We start from the raw sequence: 22127 nt of genomic DNA, 5'->3' as shown, positions 1-22127 counted from the left end.
AAGGTATTGAATATATTTTAAATAAAAGCTTTTAAGCATTTGCTAATTCATCTGGGTTCTCTCAAGGTCTATTTCTACTGCCTACTTTGTCTTTTAACCTCTGCTAACAGTATCCTTTTTTTTTTTTCTTTCTGATATGCCTAGTTGTTTTTATTTTTTAAAATTTTTATTGGATTCTCCTCCTCATTTTCCAGTTCAGGTGTCAACTAAATTTTCCAAGGAAGTTTATTTTTAGATTTTAGGACTCCCCATTGTTAGGGATTCAGGACCATCCTTCTTCCTGGAATTTCAACTCACCTCCCTCAATTGCAGGTATTTCAACAGTATAGACTTCTGTCCTTCTATATGTCAGTCCCATAAGACTATAGCTTTCTGCTTTTCTTCTAGCATTCTAATCCCCCCCCCATCTCACAAAGACTGAGGAATGTCCTCAAGGGAAAAGTGGTATCAAGGCAGATAACACCTAACCCTTTCCTCTTCTTTCATGTGTCCAATCCTTTCTTCCTGCTTTTGGATTCCTCTCCCACATTTCATTTTTCCTCAAGTTCATAATTTTTATCTGCTTGCAGTGTTGCCTGATACATGCTATTCTATCATTTCCTAAAATAGGACCTGTTCTTATTCTTTTCTATTATTCCATTTTCCAGTTACCGTGGTTTGGTCTTGAACCTATAATTATTAGATTTCATTTTCTTTAGACTTCCATTCCCAGTTTCTTTGGCCTCATAGAAAATACTCCCAGATTCTGCATTATATCAATGGCCATTCTTAGCTCGCAGTATTGTGAGTTCTTATAATTTACATTAATCTAAAACTATTTCAATGGGAATAATAGGAGGCTCTATCCAAGGATATTAGTTAGACACCATTTTAAGGCAAATTCTAGATCCGTATTTGTAATTACACTTCTGCTCTCTTTTCCTACATTAGCACTGTCATCTCTCAGAGGAGAAAAAATAGAGTGAAGCTTCTAGTCCGGAATGGAAACTGACATGCAACAAATAAATCTGTGAGTCTGCTCAGTACGCTCCTCTGTCCCCTTTTTTTATTCAAGTGACAGCCTTTCTGGAGATGAAAGCAGACATCATTTTCCCAGTGAGACCTGAGTGTCTTTGAAATCTTTCTTGCTGTCACTCTCTGATAACCTGAAATCTTTCGACATCATTATGGATTATCAATATGCTCTTTAGGTTTTCTTAGTCACACGAGATAGTTGCCAAGGTAACTAGACCTAGACAGGTATTCTCTCCCTCTTCTACGAAGAATCTAAAAATAGTGATGTATAAGGACTACAGTGCATCAGCAGCAGCAAACCGGCTCTGTACAAATTGATTACTTTCTGCACTTAATTATTATGGGGATCGCAGTGTCAGACATTTAATATGGGTTCCATGCCTTCAGCTAATTTCACCTCTGCTTTAAGAAACTGTCTGCAAGGAGAGGCTTGAATCAAAATAAGAGTCTCATTGCTAAGTCTGCTTCTTCCTAAACATTTTCTATTAAAAAAATAATAGAAATATCCTCAAAGAGCATCAAGACATATTTACACTTATTTTCATATATAAATATTTTTCTCTCTTTAAACTATAAGAAAGTCATGTAATGATTTTAATCAATTTATACTAAATGAATTTTAATTATATGTAAAGACATAATTTCCAAAAAGATGCACACAGATACAGGTAGAAGCCAGTTCAATTATCTGGTGATAAACATATGTCTCACTTGAATGTTACCTTGATAGGCTTTTGTTCCCTGGCTGATTGATCAGCCTGCAGATGTAAACAGGCCATTAAGAAAAGAAAACAACATACCTAGGACCTATTATGACAACCCGAGGTCATTTCTCACAAATCCCATTCACCTAAATTTGTGACTATCTGGACCCAACCAGGGACAACCAAACACACCAGATGCTGCTTTTTTCTTTCCACCAAGGACTCCGTTGACATTTTGCCCTACATTTTGTCTGTCAAATTGTATTTCTCAGCTGGGGGCTATTCCCCTCACCCTCCCACCCCCCAGGCCTTTTGGCAATGTCTGAAGATATTTGGGGTTGTCACAACTCAGAGAGGGCGTGCTATTAGCATCTAGTGGCAGAGAGGAGAGATGCTGCCAACCCCCCACAGCACATAAAACAGCCCTTCAAACAAAGCATCGCTGAGCAACTCCAGTCTGCGGTAACGAACTGTCAACCAAACTCGAAGTTGTAAGTTTCTGTGGTCTGTACCTTGACAAGTAACTAAACACACGAATTGGCACCATTTCCATTACTTAGCTTAATGTGAAGTTACTTTTGTTACATCTACCACTTACAACTTTCCCAGTACAGGTTCTTTCATTAGCCCGATCTCTCCCGAAGAATTAGGACAGAGTTAGGAGCTAGTCAGACAGAGAGAAATCTTAGCCCTGGGAGTTATCAGTATTGCTCCAATGTTCTTCTCTCTGAGTACTCTGGGTTTGGGTTCTGGTGCGGCTGAACCCTGTAACGAGGCCCACTGACCTTCAAGGACCACCTGCACAAAGTCTTGAGCGGACAGCTTATCCTTGCGCACAAAGCACTGGTACGCGCCCCCGTCACTTTTGACCATGTGATCCATTATAAGGTTTTCGTGGTTGATCCCTGTGATCCTCACATTTTTTCCAGGGTTGAGGATTTCACCGTTTCGGTACCAGGAGAGTTCCTGGTCCTCACTGCCTGTCACGCTGCAGGACAAGGAAACCTGGCTACCCACGCTGCTTTTAACTTTCCTGGGGCTGATGGTAGCTTTCAGTGGCTCTGGAAATTTCAGTAAGAGAAAGAAAAAGAAGGTAAAAAAAAAACATCACATAGGTAGACATTTCAACGACATACTGAGCTTTTGACAAGGCTGACGAGGCTCACGCATCACCGCAAACACGCTCTACAGAGTTCTCCTGTTTGCGAGCACCCTCTTCATTGTTTGTCCTTCCTTCTCCATGTAGCAAATAGACTGCATTGGTCCAATTGCTTTCTCAGCGGATAAGTGTGAGGCTTAACCCACTGACAGTAAGAAATGCCATGTTCTGGTTACCAGCAAGGACAGAGCTATTGAATACTTAAATCCTGTTGCCTTGTCCCAAGGTAGCAGCACAGATGGGTTTCTCTGGGACATTCTCACACACTCATATACTCGCTCATCCCCTTCCCGTGTGGTTTAACCAGNACATCACATAGGTAGACATCATTTCAACGACATGCTGAGCTTTTGACAAGGCTGACGAGGCTCACGCATCACCGCAAGCACGCTCTACACAGTTCTCCTGTTTGCGAGCACCCTCTTCATTGTTTGTCCTTCCTTCTCCATGTAGCAAATAGACTGCATTGGNCATCACATAGGTAGACATTTCAACGACATACTGAGCTTTTGACAAGGCTGACGAGGCTCACGCATCACCGCAAACACGCTCTACAGAGTTCTCCTGTTTGCGAGCACCCTCTTCATTGTTTGTCCTTCCTTCTCCATGTAGCAAATAGACTGCATTGGTCCAATTGCTTTCTCAGCGGATAAGTGTGAGGCTTAACCCACTGACAGTAAGAAATGCCATGTTCTGGTTACCAGCAAGGACAGAGCTATTNGCCTTTACAGAGAAAGCAATAAATTAAACCCTAAGAGTTGAGCATGAGACGCTTGGGGTGGGGATGTCTCTGGGGAGGGCACTGCACTGGGCTTCAAAAGATGGGAAGTTTGAGACCTTCAAGTATTTGAAAACCGTCTTCCATGTGGAGGGAGCAACATGACCTATGATCAGGATAGGATGGGTTTGTACCGAGAGTAGGAAGAAGTTAGATTTAATAGGAGTAGCTTTTCTTTGAAGCAAAACTATGGGCAATAAGACCAGACAAGCTTACCTGGATGACTTTGATACTATCCTAAAATACAAACTTATTCAGCAGGAAATGGGGAGCCATGAAGGTATTTCAACAGAGGCGATTTTGAGCTTGTGGGGATACTTCTTACTTGCTGTACAGTGCTGCGCCATTGCATCTAGAAGTTTCTTCAGCTACAGAAATAGAGCTGCGCAGACCTTATCTTCCATTTCCCCCTAATACCAGCCTACGCCTGTTTGTGTGATTTTCACGGGATCCACCCTGGCAGCTGGTTCCAGGCAGTCCCTGGAATGTCTACCCCAACAAATTCTGTTGGGCTAGAACTGTCCACAATCAGGGTGACAATGACAAGNCATGGCTGAGAAACATCACTGAGTTCAAATCTCTAGGACTTGGAAGGACTTGGACGAAGAAAGGAAAGGCTTAAGGAGAATCTGAGATTTAAAGCCTGCTTTTGGGGACTCCAGGGGGTAAGACATTTGAATGAGAAGAGCCATCGACAAGGAAGAGATGGTTGGGAGTTTGGTTTGTGATACTGTTGTTTTGAGGTGCCAGCAAAATATCAGATCCAAAACTGGGTGACAGACTCATCTAACACTCAAGAAGGAAGCCGAGGCTAAGCACGCAGATCCAGACTTGGTCTCGGGGGGAAGAATCTGGAGCCATATGAACAACGAGAGCACCAAGGAGGGAAGAGATGGAAGAGAAGAGAGCTTTGGATTTGGAACCCAAGAGAATGCTTTCTGTCTAGAGAGAAAAGACAAAAATGAAGTCAGAGAGAGGTGGGAAACATTTGAGAGGCGTTTGAGGACTTGTCCCAATGTGACAAAGGAGCACAGTAGTGAAAACAGGCACATTCAGAATTAAGACATTTCCACAAATAACTTTTAAAATGTAGACAGTGTAAATGCCTTTACAGAGAAAGCAATAAATTAAACCCTAAGAGTTGAGCATGAGACGCTTGGGGTGGGGATGTCTCTGGGGAGGGCACTGCACTGGGCTTCAAAAGATGGGAAGTTTGAGACCTTCAAGTATTTGAAAACCGTCTTCCATGTGGAGGGAGCAACATGACCTATGATCAGGATAGGATGGGTTTGTACCGAGAGTAGGAAGAAGTTAGATTTAATAGGAGTAGCTTTTCTTTGAAGCAAAACTATGGGCAATAAGACCAGACAAGCTTACCTGGATGACTTTGATACTATCCTAAAATACAAACTTATTCAGCAGGAAATGGGGAGCCATGAAGGTATTTCAACAGAGGCGATTTTGAGCTTGTGGGGATACTTCTTACTTGCTGTACAGTGCTGCGCCATTGCATCTAGAAGTTTCTTCAGCTACAGAAATAGAGCTGCGCAGACCTTATCTTCCATTTCCCCCTAATACCAGCCTACGCCTGTTTGTGTGATTTTCACGGGATCCACCCTGGCAGCTGGTTCCAGGCAGTCCCTGGAATGTCTACTCCCACAAATTCTGTTGGGCTAGAACTGTCCACAATCAGGGTGACATTGACAAGACAGTTCCATAAACAGGCATGGGGTTGGGAAAAAACGAGGATAAGAGAATGACTCCTCTTTCAAGGTCGACCCTTGTGATTAAGCTTGTTTAGTCAATTAGTTCATCNTGGGGATGTCTCTGGGGAGGGCACTGCACTGGGCTTCAAAAGATGGGAAGTTTGAGACCTTCAAGTATTTGAAAACCGTCTTCCATGTGGAGGGAGCAACATGACCTATGATCAGGATAGGATGGGTTTGTACCGAGAGTAGGAAGAAGTTAGATTTAATAGGAGTAGCTTTTCTTTGAAGCAAAACTATGGGCAATAAGACCAGACAAGCTTACCTGGATGACTTTGATACTATCCTAAAATACAAACTTATTCAGCAGGAAATGGGGAGCCATGAAGGTATTTCAACAGAGGCGATTTTGAGCTTGTGGGGATACTTCTTACTTGCTGTACAGTGCTGCGCCATTGCATCTAGAAGTTTCTTCAGCTACAGAAATAGAGCTGCGCAGACCTTATCTTCCATTTCCCCCTAATACCAGCCTACGCCTGTTTGTGTGATTTTCACGGGATCCACCCTGGCAGCTGGTTCCAGGCAGTCCCTGGAATGTCTACCCCAACAAATTCTGTTGGGCTAGAACTGTCCACAATCAGGGTGACAATGACAAGACAGCTCCATAAACAGGCATGGGGTTGGGAAAAAGCGAGGATAAGAGAATGACTCCTCTTTCAAGGTCGACCCTTGTGATTAAGCTTGTTTAGTCAATTAGTTCATCAACTTAAAAAAATACACATCCTATTTTATGTAATATATAATAACATTATATACAATGAAAAGAACATTCCATTTACATCTAAGGGCCACCTACTTTGACCAAAGCTCTGCCAGTCAATTGTGGCCATGTGCTCTTGGGTAACTCACTCTGATTTGGTTTCTACATGAGTAAAACTGAGGGTGTCTGACTAGATTAAAGTGCTCCCCACTGGAGTCACACCCTCCTTCCTCTGAGGCTGGCCTCAGCATCCTTCTCGACACACTCCTCAAGACAGTCACTACAAATCAATTGGAGATGAAACATATCCACCATATTTGAAGTAAATGATATGTAATAATGAGTCCAAGTCTAATACTTTGATCATTTAGGGCCCTATATTTCTGCTGATAATTGCCCCATTCAGGAACGTCAAGTAGCCTCTGAAAACTGGCCAAGGACACCCACTGTGATCTGACTATGGTCACTTGTCCTGACTTCACAAACCCGCCCCTCCTCCTCTGTCAATGTTCAGACAGGGTGGCCATTATTAATTCAACAGCTAGGTAATGTGACCTCAGATACATATCCTGAGGCCTAACCTGAATTTGAATCCTCAGTTCCAAACTCTCCAGCTGTGTAATCTTGAGCAATCTATCCGGGCATTTATTTCCTCATCTGCAAACTGCGGTAATACTGGTCTCAGCAGGACTGTTGTGAGGATTAGTGGAAAGCTATAGCGAGAGCCCTGAAGTCATCTTGTAACAAGAGCCCCATCAGTGGCGGTCAACATCACCATTCCAAGCTACCGTCCAACTTACGTTTCACGTACAGGCGGCCTATCACCTTAGCAGTGCCGTATCTGTTGGAAACTTCACACACATAGCTGCCTGAGTCTGAAGGACGAGTGTTCTCAATGAGCAGCCCCGTCACGGTCTTCTGGAACCTTCCAGAAAGTTCCAGGGGCATGTTGTCCTTCAGCCAGCGATAATCTGGCTCAGGATGCCCAAGCGCTTTGCAAGGCAACTCCACACGTTGCCCTGCCATGGCTTTGCGATGATCAAACCCATCCAGTATGGATGGGGCTGAGTTCGCTGGGTCTGAAGAAGAAAGAAAAACTTTTAGACGTGGTGAATGAGTTGAAGTGGTCATTTAGAATCATAGGACCTCGTGTGTCGAATTCTATATATCATGCTAACTACTAACAATAGATATTTAAGGTTTTATTAAAAAACACAAAGAAAAACTCTATTCATAGAAATTTATCTGCTCAGAATTTTCCAAAGGTTGAAGCAGAAAAGTTTCTGCTTTTCATTCCCCACTAAATAACTAAGAATTCCACAATCAGCATGCCTCTACAGGCATTGCTGGCCCAGGAAAAGAACTGGATTGTCTTGTGACCAGAGAACGTCAGGCTTCCCCGTTCAAAAGAACAACAATAGCAGAGATAGTTGTTTGACATTAGTAAAATTTATTTCACACACACAAAAAGAGTTTTAGAGTTATTGAATCTGAAAGTGTTTTATTTATTCATTTCACAATATTGTTTGAGCCTCATGTCCAGGGCCAGCATACAGTCAGGAATTGGAGACACATTAACGAATGAGACAGGAAGAGATGAGACCCTCATGGAGCTTACATCCGACTGCACGAGTGGGGCCAGCGGGCAATGTGCAAGCACGCGAACACATAAAGATGGTGTGGCTTGTAGTAGGTGTAACAAAGAAACAGAAAAGCCTAACACAATAGAACGAGTGAAGGTGGATGTGTCAGGAGGTGGGGGGACTTAGGGGTGGTCCTCGTGGATGTCCTTCACGATTGCTGAGGACAGATGAAGGAATGAAGATGATGATCAAGGTGTGGCAAAAACGAAATGGTAATCACTTATGACACAGCCCTGTTCTTACAATGAGACAGTGTATATTCTCCTGTTCTCCCAAGTGGCGTTTGGCTGATCTTGTGTTCTCAAGACTGATGAAGAAAAGGACCAAATGCTCTCAAAAACTGGGTCAGTGGAAACCATTCAGCTCAATGATCATCTTGCTTTGAGGAATTAATGTTCTCAGGGAATATAATGAAGAATGCAAAGATAGAGGTTCCCCTTTGGATGCCCAACATAACAGTCAGTGACCTTTCCTTGCCCTCTCTTTTACTCTTCCTGNTCTTGCTTTGAGGAATTAATGTTCTCAGGGAATATAATGAAGAATGCAAAAATAGAGGTTCCCCTTTGGATGCCCAACATAACAGTCAGTGACCTTTCCTTGCCCTCTCTTTTACTCTTCCTGTTCAGAACGTATATTAGACCACACACATGAGCGATCACACTGGTTCCACACGGATATACAGAACAGATATGGGCTCCTGGCTCCTGACCTCTTATTATCTTTACCTTGGTTAGAAAAGCACCATGGCTGTTGTGATCTGCCTACGGTAAACCCAAAAGCAAAGGACTGGATATCCTCCATCCTCTCAAAGAACCCTCTGGAATGGCCTCTTAAAGTGCTGTGATTCCACAGTCAGCCACTGGGGGAAGTCAGGAGACCTGAGCAAAAGTGGCAAATACACTGAGCGTAAGCTGCTTCTGCTGGGGTTTTCTTTTGTGACCATCGGAGATAAAAATCCAGGACATACCACTGCTCTTCTCACCTCCCTGGTGCTTTATGAGGACGATGTGAATGTTCTCATGGGATATGATGAGGGAACCTAATAATCTCCTTTCCAGGACTCCTCCGCAGTTCCATCACGCATTATAACTGAAGAATTCCGTAGCCCCTAATTATGCTCGCTCACATGTCTGGGTGCGGGGCTCTGGAGGGATTAGAGACGCATGAAGCCCACAACAGCAGGTGCAGAGCCCTTGCCAGCAGAGGCCTTATTGCTCCAATCCCCCCGAAGGAACTTAGGCAGGCTTTGGAAGGTGTTGAAAAGCAAGGGACTGTCTTAGGGACTACGTGGTTACCAAATCTGCTGTTCTGCTTAGAGCGGGAAAGCACGGGTGCTGGAGAAAGTGACACAGAGAAGGTGTCACTCCTTTGGTGGGGGGGTTGATTTTTTTTTTTTTTTTTGAGCAAGCCCACAACTCAGGAAACAAAAGGGGCTCACTTCTAATGCTAGTCANCAAAAGGTGCTCACTTCTAATGCTAGTCACAAAAAAAGCAACACCCAATGATTACACTTAAGATTTTTGTTCTGCAACTAATTATTGATAGAAATTTCTCAAATATGCTTAAGATAGTGCTGCGTAATTCTGACTTTTTTAAAAAGAAGGACTGGGACAATGGGATATCCATATCAAAAAGAAGAATTTAGAAACCTTACCTCACGCCACCTACAAAAAGGTAACTTAAAATGGGTTGTATATCTAAATGTATGAGTTACAACTCTAAAACTTTTAGATGAAAAGGTAGGAAAAAATCTTTATGACCTTGGGTCTGGCAGAGTTCTAAGACACGACACCAAAAACAGAAGTGGCAAAAAATCAATATATTACACTTCATGACAATGAAAACATTTTACACTTTCCAAGATACCATTAAGGAAAAAATAAGGAGGAACCTACTGAGAGAATATATTTGTAAATAATATTTCTTTTTTTTTTCTTTTTTTTAAATGTTTTTTTTATTATATTATGTTAGTCGCCATACAGTACAAAATAATATTTCTGATAAAGGACTTGTCTCTAAAACATATAAAGAACCCTGACATCTGTATGGTAAGGAAAAAAAAACCCATCAAAAAACAGACAAAAGACAGGATGCCTGGGCGGTTCAGTCGGTTAAGTGTCTGCCTTTGGCTCAGGTCATGATCTCAGGGTCCTGGGATCGAGTCCTGCATCGGGCTCCCTGCTCAGTGGGGAGCCTGCTTCTCCCTCTGCTTCTGCTGCTCCCCCTGCCTGTGCTCTCTCTCTCTGACAAAAAAATAAATAGTCTTTTAAAAAAATAAACAAAAGATCTGGGGCTGCCTGGGTGGCTCAGTCGTTAAGCGTCTGCCTTCGGCTCAGGTCATGATCTCAGGGTCCTGGGATCGAGTGCCGCATCCGGCTCCCTGCTCAGCGGGAAGCCTACTGCTCTCTCTCCCACTCCCCCTGCTTGTGTTCCCTTTCTCTCTGTCAAGTAAATAAATAAAATCTTAAAAAAAAATAGACAAAAGATCTGAATAGATATATCACCAAAGAAGATATCCAAATGACTAATAAGCACCTGGGAAGATGCTCCGTGGCATTAGGCACTAAGGAAATGCAAATTAAAACTACAATGAGATACTACTGCACTCACTAGGAGGGTTATAATAAAAAACACCAACAAGAACAGACGCTCATGAGGAAGTGGGGGAAGAAACTGGCCCCCATACACTGTTGATAAGAAAGTAAAATGGGGCAGCCACTTTGGAAAGCAGATTGGCAGTTTCTCAAAATGCTTCACTTCACTTTACCGCAGCGCCCCGAAGTCCCACTCCTAGGTACCCATCCCAGACAAATGAAACCGTGCTCACTCAAAGACCTGTCCACAGATGTTCCCGGCGGGCTTTTTCATAATAGCCAATAAGCAGAAACAACCCAAATGTCCATCAGTTAGTGAAGGGCTAAATGAGATGTGTGTATATACATAGAATGGAATACTATTCAGTCGAAAAGAGTAAGCTACTGATACATCTTACAACGTGGATGAACCACAAAAGGTGATGCTAAACGAAAGAAGCCTGATGCAAAGCCACATGTGAGATACGACTTATAGGAAATACTCAGAAAGCACCCATCTGCAGAGACAGGAAGTAAATTAGTGGTTGCCTGAGGCTGGAGATGGGAATTGGAACTGACTTCAAATGGGCCACAAGGAGTTTTCTGGGAGTGGAAATGTTCTAAAATTGATGACATTGATGGTTGCACCACTCTCTATATTTACGAAAATCACTGTTTTGTGTACTTAGCATGGGTGAAGTTTATGGATGGTAAATTACACCTCAATAAAACTACTTTACAAAAAAGGAGTGGCACATTTCTTTTCTGTTTTAAGTATGCAATTTAAGCAATTCTTGAGACAGCTCCCTGGGGACACTTGGTCACGTATAAAATTAGTACAACCAAACAGCACTATATTTAATTTTCATCTCCTCGTCTTCAATCTGTTTATCTACATTTAAGAATATGTTTTTTTAAAGATTTATGTATTTGAGAGAAAGAGCATGAGCTGGGGGGAGGGGCAGAGAGAGAGAGAAGAGCAGACCCCCACTGAACAGGGAGCCCAAATGGGACCCAATCCCAGGACTCTATGATCGTGGCCCAAGCCAAAGGTGGATGCTTAACCAAGTGAGCCACCCAGGGGCCCATAAAATGTTTTTATCACAAAAACTTGCAAACTCACACAAGAGTAGAAAAAATAATGCATCTCATATATTCATCACCCAGATACAAGACGTATCAAAAATTTTTTTATCATCTATTTCTTTATAGTCTTTGCCTTTGGTGCTATCATATTGAGTCAAATCATAGAACCTATGTCATCTTATCACTGTACTATTAGTATGTTTCTCTAATAAAAATAAAAGTTTTCTTATAAAACCACAATGTCAGTAACATACAAGAGTCATAATAACCTCTTGGCACCATCTAGTACCTATTCCATAGTCACTTTCCCCTGATGAGCTGAAAACATGTCATTATTACTATTATTATTATTTTTATTATTTACAGTGATGCTAATTAAATCAGCCTTGTTTTACAGTTTACAGGTATGTCTCTCGATTCTCTTTTAGTCCAAAGCAGGCCCCTTCTTCTTTCCTCTCTCATGTCTTTGACTTGAAGAAGCCAGGTGAGTTGTTTTGTAGGAAACCCTCAGTCTGAATTTCTTTCTTGATGGTGTCACTGAACAAGTTCCTCTGGCCATGTTTCTCATAAACTGGAATTTAGTTCTCATGAGCTGATGAGATCGAATTCAACCTCTTTCCTTTCTCTCCGCACGCGTACGACACGAAGCTTTCCCACACTCGGTGACGCTGAATTGATCAGCAACTTCAGGTGATGAAGTTTGTCTGAATTAGTTATTTCATTAAGGGTTGAAATGATTTTCTAATTGCCATAGCTCATTCACACTCAGTAGACGTAATTATTCTGCAAATAAGAGCTTTCCTTCCTAAACTGGGATTATTTGGTTATTTTGAAGTACAATAGTCATAGGAAAGATAAAGAGAATTGTGGTTCTCTTTAATCTACCAAGTATCAAAAATCAAGAGTTGGTGCCCTAGTTTCCTCTACGTTGACCAATGAGATTCTTAACTATTGCTTTGGTTGTTATTAAATAGATTTGTGTGTATCAAAGTATATATGGATAGAAGCATATAACTATATATGTGTACGTGTATTATTCATAACAAACTCAAAAGTTTTTCAAATGTTACATGGTTGTCCACCAAATGCAATCATTATTTTTGCAATTCAACTCATGAGACTCTCATCCAATGAGAGCCCCTTCAGAAGTTGTCCGCTGTATCATTTTGACAACACCCTGTTAATGTTTTAGGCCCATTTATACATTTCCTGTCCCAGACACTATAATCCACCATTCTTTCAAGGAGCCATGGTCCCTTTTAGGGGGAGTGCTTAAAGGACACTAGGATCTAGTATTAGAGCTGCTTGCTGCTGTCAGTTACCCATTGCTTCTGGGCCTTTTCAATGTAAAGACCTTGGGGACACATTCATAAGAATATAGCAAGTGTGTACTGATAGCTTCTATCAGGCATTTCAAGGAATTTTATATTTTTATCTTTTCTCTTACACTGAAAATCTTGGTTCCAAATAAAAGAAACAGACATCATTAACCCTGCCCCCTGCCCCATTCTACGTTATAGTATTTTATAGGATGGAATTCCTCCAGGGCCTCCCATGCCTCCTGTCATGCTTAGTAATGCTGAGTCACTCTGGCTCAACTTGACTCCTAAAGCCAGCGGTTCTGTCCTTCTGTAAGGAGTATGTGCTGGACACTTGTGAGATCTTCGAGGAGCGATGTGGTCATCACCGACTGCTCTCATGGCCATTTGCATCCATCTTCCACTGCGAACTCAGGTAGGTCTATCCAATGGTGGTGAATAGTCCTAGACACATTTCCCCAGGGTCCACTCAAGGGTTGATCCTCTGCTTTGGAGAAGAGAATCTGTTAACTATTTTGCAGTTCTGTGACCATGTGGAATCCCAGCAGGTTGCTCCTCTTTGCCGCCCACTGCTCCTGTGACATGGTGGCCATTCCTGCACGCCCCCACTGCGGCAGCACTCTGTCCACACTGACCCACGTTCCAGTTCCACCAAGTGCTCCTGGAAGGCCTTGTCCATGTGCTTTTTCTTTTGTCATTATATAAGGTCTGTTTTCGTTTCAGGAGGAGTTTAAGAGCATTAAAAACCCTGTCACTAATGCCCCCACAGGACCCAAACCCCACGTGTGCATTTTTAAATACATTTAAATGTAAAGTAAAATTAATTTTTCTTTTTCTGTCAGAGGTTAGCTTTCTAGAATAGTCACCTTCACTCAGTGTTGATGGTCTCATTTTCTAGCATTAACAATTTCCTACCTCAACTACGTTAACATTTCCGTGACAAAAAGTTCTCATAGTAGTGTGCTACACACGGAGACTCTCTCAAGAGTCTTCCCATGACACCTGACTCTGTTGACCGTACAGCTACACCCCTAACCCCAAACACTCAATGTCTCAGTGTGAGACGTTCCTTCATGAGACTGTGCCCTGAGGCCCCTCACCTCCCACCACGAATGCCCACTGGGTGACTCGTTTCCACAGTGATCAACTACTCATGGGTCCTGCTGTCAATGTGGAAAACATCAGTAAAGGATTCTATAAAAACAACAGCAACAATGACAAAAACTTGGAATTAAGAAAAGTAAATTTGCCTCTCCAACCCTAAGGGTTAAATTTGAAAATCAGTACTTAATAATTTATGATAGAGAAGTCCACATTTCAGGGTTCTCCCCCCCACCCCCACCCCCGGTTTTCTCCTTCTTTTCAGATTTTATATTCAGGTTTCTTTTTCAAGAAAGATGGGCTCTCAGGGATGCCTGGGTGGCTCATTTGGTTAAGCGTCTGCCTTTGGCTCAGGCCATGATCTCAGGGTCCTGGGATTAAGTCCCACATTAGGCTCCTTTCTTGGTGGGGAGCCTGCTTCTCCCTCTGTCTGCTGTTGCCCCTGCTTGTGTTCTCTCTCTCTTCTCTTTCTCTCTGACAAATAAATAAAATCTTAAAAAAAAAAAAAAAAGACGGGCTCTCAGAATAACATCATTTAATTCACTTTTTGGGATGGAGAAATGTTTATTACTTCTTTTGCTAAAATTCAAAATTCATTAATCTTGTACCCAGATCTACCCCCCAATCCTTCCCCTTTCTTGTCCCAATACTGTTATGGTGTCCCCAATGCACACTAAACCTTTTCTAGGATATGCTGAGCAAGTCGAACACTGTGCTGTCATTAAAACCACCATGGACAAAGATCGCAGATGCCATTCACTTTCTCATTTGTTTTCTACAGTCTTTTTTTTTTTTTTAATGGAATATAATTTTACAGCACTGATTGCTCCTGCCCTTAACAGAAGCAACAACACAGAGCTAAAAAACAAGGGATAAAGTAACGATAGGTATGAAAAAGAAGAGGTAAAGAAAAATTATTTTTGTGTGCAGAGAAGAAATCACTTGAATCTGACTTGTGTTTGCGAAGCCCCTGGAAACAGGGGTGGGCTCTGGTTATTTTAAGGATGTGAATGTGGAAAGGAACCCAGATAGAGCAAAAAAGTACAGTAAGTGGGTGTTTGGGCAGCAATGTTTTTAATTACAACAACGGTCAACAGCCTTCCATCCCTTCTCCCTCACGAAGCATCACTACAAATAAGATAAAGATATTCAGGTCACGAAGCAGTTTTACCTTCTAAAGCTGCAAGGGCAAAGGTCAGATATTTTGCACTAGATTTCTAGGACTGAGATGGACATCTCGCATTCTAATTGGCTCTGTGAAGATCTAGCATCTCGCCGTGTGTGCTGACTGCTTACTTGTTTGACAGATGGGCCGGTAACAGCCGGTGGTGAAGATTATGCAAAAGGTGGATATTTTCTCAAGTCTAAATGCTATAAAGAAAGGCACAGAACTGACATATTTCCAGCAGAGTGGAGTCAACGGCCTTCAGGTTTTCTTCACTTGAGAATAATCCTGGAAGGAGGTGGGAGCGAGTGACTATCCCTTTAACTTTAGATGTGGGTGATTTCCCTAATATTGTTAGACATAATATGGGGAACAAGAGGCATGGTCCCTGTGCCCCTGCTCTTCTCACTTGGAGCTATGTGTCACAAGAAGCCTCACGGTGCTGGTGGACAGGACACAAAAACTCAGGGCAAGGAGGCAGTCTCCTCAAAACAGAAGCCATATAGGGTCATAGGAATATGGAATTTTACAAAACCTGAAATGACTTCCCTTGGAATATCTATACATGTGGCGTATAGTATTAAGCTTTGTTTTTTTTTTTTTTTTTAAAAAAACCTTTGGTTGCTGAAATATTGGGGGGGAAATAAAGAATTCTTTATTTGACTCATGAATTCTACAGTTTGGTTGACTTAGCTCAGGACACTAACGGAGGAATAACAGAAATGGTAACCACAGTCTGGAGGGGTGTTTACCTGATACAAAAAGTCTGGCGCTGTTACTCTGCCTGGTCTCCCCAGTGTATCTGTGCCGCGTGATGCAGCGGTAGTTATACAATCCATCTTCATTCTGTACATCTTTAATATACAAGGCTCCCGTGGATGTGATGAGAAATCTAGATCCTGCAACAGAAGGAAATGATTGCCCAATTAAAATAGAACAAAAGCAACTCAAATCACATAAACAAAGACACTGACTATTTTTTTTCCCACCTGAAGGAAGCTCAGGCAAAGGCTAATGGTGTCGGTTACTTTAAGGGTCCAAGATATTTTAATTTTTCATTTACCCTAAATGAGGAGTTTTGAGTAAGTACGCTACATAATAAATATATGCTTAGAAAATCTAATCTCATGAATTAAGTTTTTAGGTCATGTATTTAGCTTTAGAGCAGCAGAACTGGTATATAATTGACGTGCAGTTAATTTAGCAGATTTTCTTTGCTGACTACAGTCAAGGGAGTATTAACTTTCTTTAGTGAGTTTCTACCTCACGTGAGCAGGAACTTTCACCCCCGTTTCAAGTGCTTCCGTGAACCCCACAGATGTTAGGTTAGGAAGCAGTAAAACACCCACCAACTTCCCAGGAAGGACTGTCTTACCTTCTCAGAATAACAACCAACACCTAAGGCTCGGCTCTAAGACTAGGATCAACTCCCCCTGTCATCCGTGTTCAGACTCTGTGGTTTCTTAATCACTACTCCAACAATCGTCAGTCATCACTTTCCCTCCTGGGATGCGTGCCTTTACCGCTCCACCTGTACGGAGCTGGGCACAGTAAGAGATCAAATACCAGTGCTGCTCTAAGAAGGGTAAAGGCAATTTTTCCTTTGAAAATGCAAATATCTGAAGACAATTGGTCCTGTTCAATTTTAATTTGATAAAAAACCAAATGAAGGCAAAGACGTAAACCCCAAAGCGAGCTGTGGCACCCACACGATGAGGGACTCAGGACACCACTCTCTGACGCTGTTAGACTCTCTTACAGAATATTTCTCTGCCTGATAACAATGCTAGCTGGGGGATAATGTGATTTTGTCTCTTTGGGAAAAGACTAGAATGCAAATAATTTACCTTCTTTTATTGTTTGTTGTTCTTAGGTTCATTTGAAACTTTCTTTCATTTATTTGAATCAGAATTTACCAGGTGTCTTGACTTTGATAATTTCAGGTCTCAAATATTTAAGTTATGAACACAATTCCTACAGCCCTTATTATTTTTTTTATAAGGACTATACTTTATTCATAGACCAGTTGTTCACACAAAATAAAATGGCTTACGATTCCTCATGCAAGTAAGAGCAATTCAAAAGGGCACGGATAAGAAAAAAATAATCACAAAACAGATAGCAATCATGAATAAGCTTTTAAAAAGAATGCAAATTAACCAAAAAATAGTACAAAAATCTTTGAATAGAAAATTCACTTTTTAAACTATTTTAGTTCTTATTTTAAAATATATTATAAATATGCTAAATATTAGACTACCTAGAAAAGCCAAGCTATATATTCTAGATATTTTTGCTTTATCCTCCCACAAAGAGAAAGCAACTCAAAATACCTTTTACCACTTGTCATATGTCATCACACAGCAGCTTTTTTTACCAATAGATACTCTGTCTATTGAAACATTCTTTCAATATATTTTGCATACTTACATAATGTTTTAATAACAAGCTCCTTTAAAGTACTGAGCAGCAGACAGAAAAGAGGAACAGAAAGATAATGTATGTAATTCCTGTCACCTTTCTAACACTGAGTATTTTCATTAGCATTGACAGGCCATCAGCAGTGCTGAAATGCGAGTGGAAAGCATTCTGTGTTCTGTTGCTCGGAATGGCTGGGAAATGCACTAGGAAGGAGCAGCCGAGTGCATTCATGACTCCGCCGATTCCTGAGAGTGCTCTATTCTCTAGGCACATTTAATTTAATCACTTACTTGCTCCTGTAATATCTCACTTTTTTTTTTTTTTTTTTTTTTTTTCCNCACTTAGCATGCCAAATAAGAGCCTTAAGACCTGTTGTTTCGGAAGAACTTGAATTTTGTTTGTTTTAAACATTCCTGAGATGTTCACAGGGAGAAGGAATTGTCCCAATTACTGTACCTCATTTAAACTATCTCTGTCTAGCCCCTCATTTCCCACTGAAACCCATTTCAAAATTGATCAACATTTTAAAACAAAATAAAGATGAAGGACAGAAGCCTTTGACTAGGAGAGAGCCCTGAAGACCCAGGGTCCTGGAGTACAGTCTGAACTCCCAAGATGCCTGGAATTTTCAGGGGCCACAAGGGCACACAGTCTTTAGAGCACCAGATGTCTTGTCTCCATGGTGATAAGATATCATCTTAACTGCTCCCTAACTTGCCACAACGTGCCATTTCCTGCCTTCCATCACCAGAGCCTTCGCATCATATAGAATAAACGGTTCATTCACATTCTGAAACAGGATTGAAGAATGCGCTTCTGTTAAAAGTCAGCAAATATCGAGATACAAAATGTTCATATTAATAATCAGCACACACACGACCTCTGTCTGTCTCACAAACACACACACCCCTTTACTACTCACAACTGTCTGGTAACATACAACTGTGCAAAAAGCCAAAAATTTATAGGTGATTTTATTTCCCTTGGAAAACTATTAGCACTTTAGATGAAAACATTTCTCAAACAGAGTACATACTTTGAGCCACGTAAAACATATTGCAAATCAGTCAACTGAATGATAGTGACAGATATTTGGGTCCGGGGTCATTGTTACGGATATCAAGTATTGAGCTACCCTGCTCAGTTATTAGAGGGCTGTCTCAGAAGCTCTCTTGGCTTATCAACATGTACTAAATGGTTCCCAGATGTTTAAGCCCCAGTTCTGTTTTCAACAGTGTATCTGCTCCTTCCTTTACCAGGCAAACCAAAAATCATTACTTCTCTCTGCCACTCATATTCCCATCAACACATTCACAGGGTGATGTATTCAGTATGCCAAGAGGCAGAAACCAGACATACCACAGCTGTCAGAGCTTTGAGTAAACTTAGAGTTCGTGGGTAGCGAGTAAGTGCTGGTGTGGATCTCCAATGTTATTGACATGAGCTTGGATGTCAGTGCCACTAACAAGCCCACAGCTTGGTACCAGGTCAGCCAGTTCAGCACAGGGACTAGAGCGATATTTCCATCTAGAGATGTAAAGCTAGCAAAGAAAATGGGACATCTGCACAACTGGGAGTATTATAGGAACGCTTAAGTTATAAGTCGTGCAGCTACACTCTTCCTGTCTCCTTTTCAAGTTTTCCATGCAATAGCATCAGAGGCAGAAATGAAAACAGCAGTAGTTCCAGCCATGCATTTGCCCAGTGACGTGTAGCGGCAGAAAGCAGGCATCAGAAACCTCCAGAAGAAAGCATGTGGAAGCTGGTTCTAGGAAAACCAGAGCTGAAGGGTATGCCATTCATTGGGCCAGCACTCTCCTGGGCTCTGGGAATCCAAAAAGGAATGAGACACAGAGCCTCTGTCTTCAGGGAGCTCAAACAGATTTCAGTCTTAAGGTTGGAAACATGGTACCAAAGGAGGGAAAGGGGGCGGGGGGGTGCGGGTGCTGGAGTGTAATCAGGAAACCTCGTCTCACCTGGATGAAGGGAACCACCAACACCCAGGGAGGAAAACAGTATTATTACCTAACCTGTCTATATCCTTGCAGATTACTCCGACATAAAGAATTTACTTCCTATGTTAAAGCATCCTTTATTAATCTGCTTGTTCAATCTACTCAGCTCATTTTTTCCCCTCATTCTTATAAAGAACCAAGTTAAAAGATCTTTTCCTTGGTACCCAGTAGAACAAGCTCGCCCACCTGCAAAGATTTCTCATGGTGGGAGAAAAAAGTCAGGTTTAAGCATCCAGTGGCTCCAAATTCCCAACCTGTCAAAGTCACTTTCCAGCTGTGTGACCTCAGAGGAGACATTCAGCCTCTTGAAACTTCGGCTTGTTCATGTATGGAAGACAGATGGTGAAGAGCCTCCTCTCTGTTCCAGTGTTGAAGTGTAGATTAGTGCACGGACGTCATCTAACAGGGAGTCACGCATCAACTGCGATATCTAGAGAAGCAAGCGTAATGTGTGTTGTTCTGTTGTTCTGATGGGATCGGTCAGTCATCAGTCGACGGCGTGAGCACAAAGCTGCCAAGGCCATCAGCCTGCATGAGCCAGACTGGGAAGAGCCCATGGACACGGACAGAGTATTTAATTGTTCATGTATTTGCTAACTTCTGTGAAGCAGCCTCACGTAGCAAGAAAAGCATCAGAGTGGAAATAACATGGCTGAGTTTCATATCACACTCCCGCCACGTGGAGCTATGTCACCACAGGCAAAACAAACCCCGTGAGCCAGGATCACACCACAGGGTCCTAGCAGGGTGCACAGGGACGGAACAAGGCCCGCAGAGTAGCTTCCTAAATCCCGGTGTGGGACTGTGGTCAGAGCACGGCCGTATAGACACCATCCTCAGACTTCCTTCCTGCAGGCAACTGGGACCTTCGTGGAAACCCAAGGCCTTCCTCTGTGAGCATCCTCGTGTGATGTGAATAAGAATATTCCCTGGCATATTTGTCAGTATTTAAACATAAGCCAGGTATTCTGAAGTTTTCCAAATTAACCATTCCTCACCCCTCATATCTCATCCAATGGTCCTACTGTTCCTACTTCTAAAATACAACCAAAATGGTCCACTTCCCCATCTCCGCTACACACCCTCGGTGGGGGGGTCCCAGGTTTGTCTCATTCTGTTTTCTCCTCCTGCCCCTCTCAGCCTGTCCCCCACTCAAAGCCATGGTCATTCAGCGCAGTAGATCAAGCAGATCATTTAGTGTCGACCAGATCCCACTAGATGGAATAAGATGGTGGCCTATGACGGTTCAGGCTTTGACCATATTTCCAAAAGCCACTCGTCCCCTCTCTCCCTTTGCCACTAAGCCCCAGCCACACTGTCCTCTCAATCCCTCTACGTGAAAGACCCTGAGCCCATCTCTCTACCTGGCTGGCTCCTTCTTATCTTTCTGGCCTCAGGTCCCAGCGATGGCAGCCCACATTAAAGTACCCATGGTCACTCATGCTCACAGAGCCTGATTTTATCACATCTACGTGAGGTTGCCTTGTGTGTGTTCAAGATTGGCTTAACATTTCTTGCCTCCAACCAGAACAGCAGAAACTTGATTTGTCCTGCTCAGTTTTTCATCTGCATTACTCATAGTGGTGCCTAGTTATGCTATCTGGAAATATTTGTTCAGGAGGTGGGCGGATGAAACAGTCTATCATTGCTTGTACACAAAATGTCTCTTCTTAAGTCTGGGTAAAAAGAAAGCAAGCTGAAATACCTCTTTTTAGGTTTCAACATGAAACTTCCTCATGTATAATACATAAAAACAGTACTTTTCCCCTCTAGGAGTGACTATAATATATTCTTACATGAAAATGAGCATATTTTAAGATTTTGATGTTAATTATTCTTTCATTATGCTCTCTGGCTTTTTTCCCGTGCAGCCGGGCTGTTAGATCTTCAATAAGGACAATACTATTTCCAGGATGATTTTAAAAGCGTATTTGATTTTTCACTTAGTCAGAAATATATCTTAGGGGTTTTTTTGCTCTTGCAATCTGAACTGAGTTAATAGTAATTAAAAGGACAGATGGTTCTTCTAATAAGATGCCAAATGGTAGCGTAACACAATGAAACTTTTATCAGCTGTGTCTGCCACCTCCAAGTGACAGCCGACTGTGTAATGAAACCGAGCTTTGTCCCGGGCACTTTCCATAACAGACTCCGAGACATAAGAGGAAGATTGAAATCTAAGTTCTAAGTATATGGCGGTAGAAATAAGACGAGCCTCTGAATGACAATCTTAACATTTTATTGGGTTTGGAAATTGAATTAGCATGAACTAAAATAGAAGTGGAAACACAAAAAATACATAAATAAGTATTTTCATATATATATTCATATATATATAATCTATGATAAACGTAGAGTTATCGCCTTCTCTTAATTCAGATGTAGACTGGAATGGAATTGAACCCTCCCTTTGTTCTGAGGTGGGGGTGTTGTGTGATGTGATGGGTGGGCGCCAAGCCCTAGTAAGANGGGGGTGTTGTGTGATGTGATGGGTGGGCGCCAAGCCCTAGTAAGATATAGGGGTGAAGCAGCTACAGCTCTATCTTGGGCGACTAAGTGGCCTGATAAAAATGATTGTTCAAAGAAAATTATGTTGAAAGCTGCATATAAGGGAGAGGAGTAGGCTCTTAAGACTTCTAACCTGGTGTTATGGGTTGAAGTGTGTTCCCCTCCAAAAAAAAAA

General features: G+C 42.0%; 1 protein-coding gene across 1 annotated transcript in view; it reads right to left on the bottom strand.

Moving 5' to 3' along the window:
• Nucleotides 1-22127, bottom strand: part of DSCAM (DS cell adhesion molecule) — a gene marked incomplete at its 5' end in the record, with an annotated part of 727362 nt that overhangs the window by 294965 nt on the left and 410270 nt on the right. Inside the window, 3 exons of the mRNA XM_034653984.1 lie at nucleotides 2504-2779; nucleotides 6922-7200; nucleotides 15761-15907. Coding sequence (XP_034509875.1) covers nucleotides 2504-2779; nucleotides 6922-7200; nucleotides 15761-15907 — 702 coding nt within the window. The remainder of the gene's footprint in view (nucleotides 1-2503; nucleotides 2780-6921; nucleotides 7201-15760; nucleotides 15908-22127) is intronic.

The sequence above is a fragment of the Ailuropoda melanoleuca genome, chromosome 1 (assembly GCF_002007445.2).
Source record: "Ailuropoda melanoleuca isolate Jingjing chromosome 1, ASM200744v2, whole genome shotgun sequence".
Taxonomy (NCBI): Eukaryota; Metazoa; Chordata; class Mammalia; order Carnivora; family Ursidae; genus Ailuropoda; species Ailuropoda melanoleuca.
Note: the sequence above shows the minus strand (reverse complement) of the source record. Positions and strands in the feature narration are given on the sequence as shown.